The 2,813-nt window shown below is 31.3% G+C and overlaps 1 protein-coding gene across 2 annotated transcripts; it reads left to right on the forward strand.

Annotated features, from left to right (window-relative positions):
• Nucleotides 1-2,365, forward strand: LOC134723741 (uncharacterized). 2 transcript variants are annotated; one of them, XM_063587284.1, is made up of 6 exons: nt 1-82; nt 531-609; nt 969-1,106; nt 1,280-1,399; nt 1,757-1,874; nt 2,068-2,365. In XM_063587284.1, exons 2-6 carry the CDS (start codon nt 561-563, stop codon nt 2,288-2,290), a joined length of 648 nt encoding a protein of 215 aa, XP_063443354.1. In that variant the 5' UTR covers nt 1-82; nt 531-560; the 3' UTR covers nt 2,291-2,365. The 2 variants fall into 2 exon arrangements, with proteins under 2 accessions (XP_063443354.1, XP_063443355.1); XM_063587285.1 differs by having other exon boundaries at nt 38-72.
• Nucleotides 2,366-2,813: the final 448 nt, after the last annotated feature.

Here is a 2,813-nt window from a genome sequence, read left to right on the forward strand (position 1 = left end):
ATTAACCATATCTATTTATCTCACAATTAAGTTTAGAAAATAGTTCAAACACTAGACGAATCCTAAAGAGAAGTAAGTAGCGGTAGGTAATTTTCAACTTTCATCTAAGTTTTCATTTATTTACTGAATACTCTATTTAATCTTTCTATATACAAAAAGAAAATGTGGTATGATTGCCAATCAGACAACTCACCACAAAAAACCAAATAAACTGGGTGTGTCGGTATATGAATAGAACAATGTCACCACTTATATAAGAAAAGAAATTTCAAAAAGCAAAGTATTGTTTACTCAAATAGGAAAAATTTCAAATGATGTATATCAGAAATAAATCTCAGAAAATAGAAAAGGTACATCAATCTTTCACAAAAATGGCGCTTTCAGTACATTTTCTTAATAATAACTAGAAATGCTATTGATTTTATATTTAACGTTATCTCCAATAATAACCAAATAGAATAGCCAACAGGAATTGCAATGTTTGTATATAGATTGCGTAAATTACATTATTTAGTCTTTTATCATTTCAGCTCCTCGACAATAGAATTCAGTGCTTGAAGATGCTCTACCTGTTGTCATTGATCCTCATCATTGCATCTGCATATGCTGGTAACTTTTATGAAATAGATAAAACATCAAGTTTGCAAATTATTATTCGCATTTTCTGCTTTTTTTTTTAAATATTTGTGTTATAGTTTATAAAAACATTAGTGCAAAATTAAATCAAAATATATTATCTATAAATCAATATTGAGTAAAGTATATAGAATAATTGAAGAAACACACATATACTTTTTAACCCTTTAACAATTTAAGGCCTTTCATCACAATCGTAGATACAATATACCAGCTTTAATATCTTATAGGTTTGTATCTATCGTCAAAAATATTTCTAACATGTTGATTTTTTTTTTATACATAAAGGATTTCATCTATAACTTACCGACACATGTATTTACATTTTTTAGGACAATGGCCCAAAGGAAGTTATACACTAGTTAAACCGCGATCGGGATGCCCATCTGGGTGGTGGGAAGGATGGCGAAAGCAAGATAATGAAGATGAAAGACCTAATAATGGGATTACATTTGGACATAATTTCTACGGTAAATGTTTCAACTTTCAAGTAATATGCAGATTACTTTAACTTAAAATATAGAACATTGTTTCAATATAGAAACAAAGATCCTTATAAATTAACTCTGGAAATACCATATAACTACAACATCTGTAATTATTTAGTTTCTGTCCAATATCATTAAAAAGTTTTCTCCAACAGGTTCATTTGGAAAAGACATGGTATTTTATTACTGTACGAAGGACGGCCACGTACCCGGAACTGAACATTGGCCGAAAGGAAATTATTGTATTTTAAGACAAGGCGTTTCCTGTCCACCAGGTATATACATATATTCAAACACGTAACCCTTAATATTACTCAGTAGTAACAGATACATATAAGCAAAATTATACTTTTGTATTGGTCTCAAATTATCAGTTCAAACACAGTGTTTGTTTTATTATTCTCAAACTGCAATTGTAGATGTTCCAGGCAAAGTTGCTTATGCATGTCTGCTCTGGCCTTTTATTATTTTGGGTTTATTAAGAATAAAGACGCGTAGTCAATTGATTTTCAAAGAGCAATTGTTTCAAGTTAGTTAAAGATCAATTAAGGTACCGAAAGATGACAGTATCGATATAACAGAAGATAATAATTATAGTTATATGATATATGCAGTAAATATTACTATTTTAGGCTTCCATATGGGAAGTGTACTCTGGGATGATGAAGACAAACGAAATTCTAATGACGGAGGGGGTGTTCTTCCTAGTGGAACCTATAATAAAGACACTCTAATAAACTACTGTTGCAGGTATTACAATTATATTAAGATATTATTAGAAATAGTTTATTGCTATACATGTACTTAAGAAAAACGAAAAATGCAACGAAGAGCTATTACTGGAATAAAAGAAAAAAATATGAAAAAGAGAGAGAGAGAGAGAGTAAACACTAGTTTTGGCGCCCAAATGCAATCTAATCGTTCTCACTTTTATTCCATACAGAAATGACGGTTCACCAAGAACAAAGATTACTCTTCCAACAGATGTACCGTTCTACTTATTGCGATTCCGATCATCATGTCAAGAGGTTCAAGGAATGCGTGTCAAGGAGGAGCACGTGAAATCAGATGACGAGGACAACAGAAACAAAAGCAGTGTCAGTGGATATCACCCTATGCGAACTGGTGGCAAAGACACCATGCTCTACTATTGTTATTATTACTAAATATAGTTAACGGAAGTCACTAACTACACTCAATCGACAAAAACACTAAACTAACACAATTGTGATTTTACTGAATTTAATTGCATAAAATAAAATAAAGTGTGCTTATTTATCAATCGTCATTCTGTTTTTCCTCTGTTGTACGTGAAGTTAATTTTTTTTTTATTGATATACATGCACTTTTATTTCGGAGCTTTTTGTCTATTGTTTAATGTGAGTTGTTTTAATTTCTCGTACCAACCTTTCAAATTAAGATAACTGACTTTTACAGTTTGATGTTGTGTTATGCTTTTATACCACTTATACCACTGTCCCAGGTAAGGGAAGGATTGTGCAATCACAAATATGTTTGACTCCACCTCATTCATATGGAACCTGTAGTTCATTGGTTCATACTTGTCATAATAGTTTTTCGAGAAATATTTCGCAATGAATTAGGTAATTAGTTATTTCGTTGTTGAATGCCTTTTATAGTCGACTACACAGTATGGGTTTTTCTCAGCGTTGAAGGACATACGCTTCC

This window comes from Mytilus trossulus, chromosome 6 (genome assembly GCF_036588685.1).
Source record: "Mytilus trossulus isolate FHL-02 chromosome 6, PNRI_Mtr1.1.1.hap1, whole genome shotgun sequence".
Lineage (NCBI taxonomy): Eukaryota > Metazoa > Mollusca > Bivalvia > Mytilida > Mytilidae > Mytilus > Mytilus trossulus.

Coding starts and splice junctions, on each gene's coding strand:
- LOC134723741 (XM_063587284.1), top strand. CDS start 561: ATGCTCTACCTGTTGTCATTGATCCTCATCATTGCATCTGCATATGCT. Junction 1,400..1,756: donor AGGCGTTTCCTGTCCACCAG/GTATATACATAT, acceptor TTACTATTTTAG/GCTTCCATATGGGAAGTGTA. Junction 1,875..2,067: donor CTAATAAACTACTGTTGCAG/GTATTACAATTA, acceptor TATTCCATACAG/AAATGACGGTTCACCAAGAA.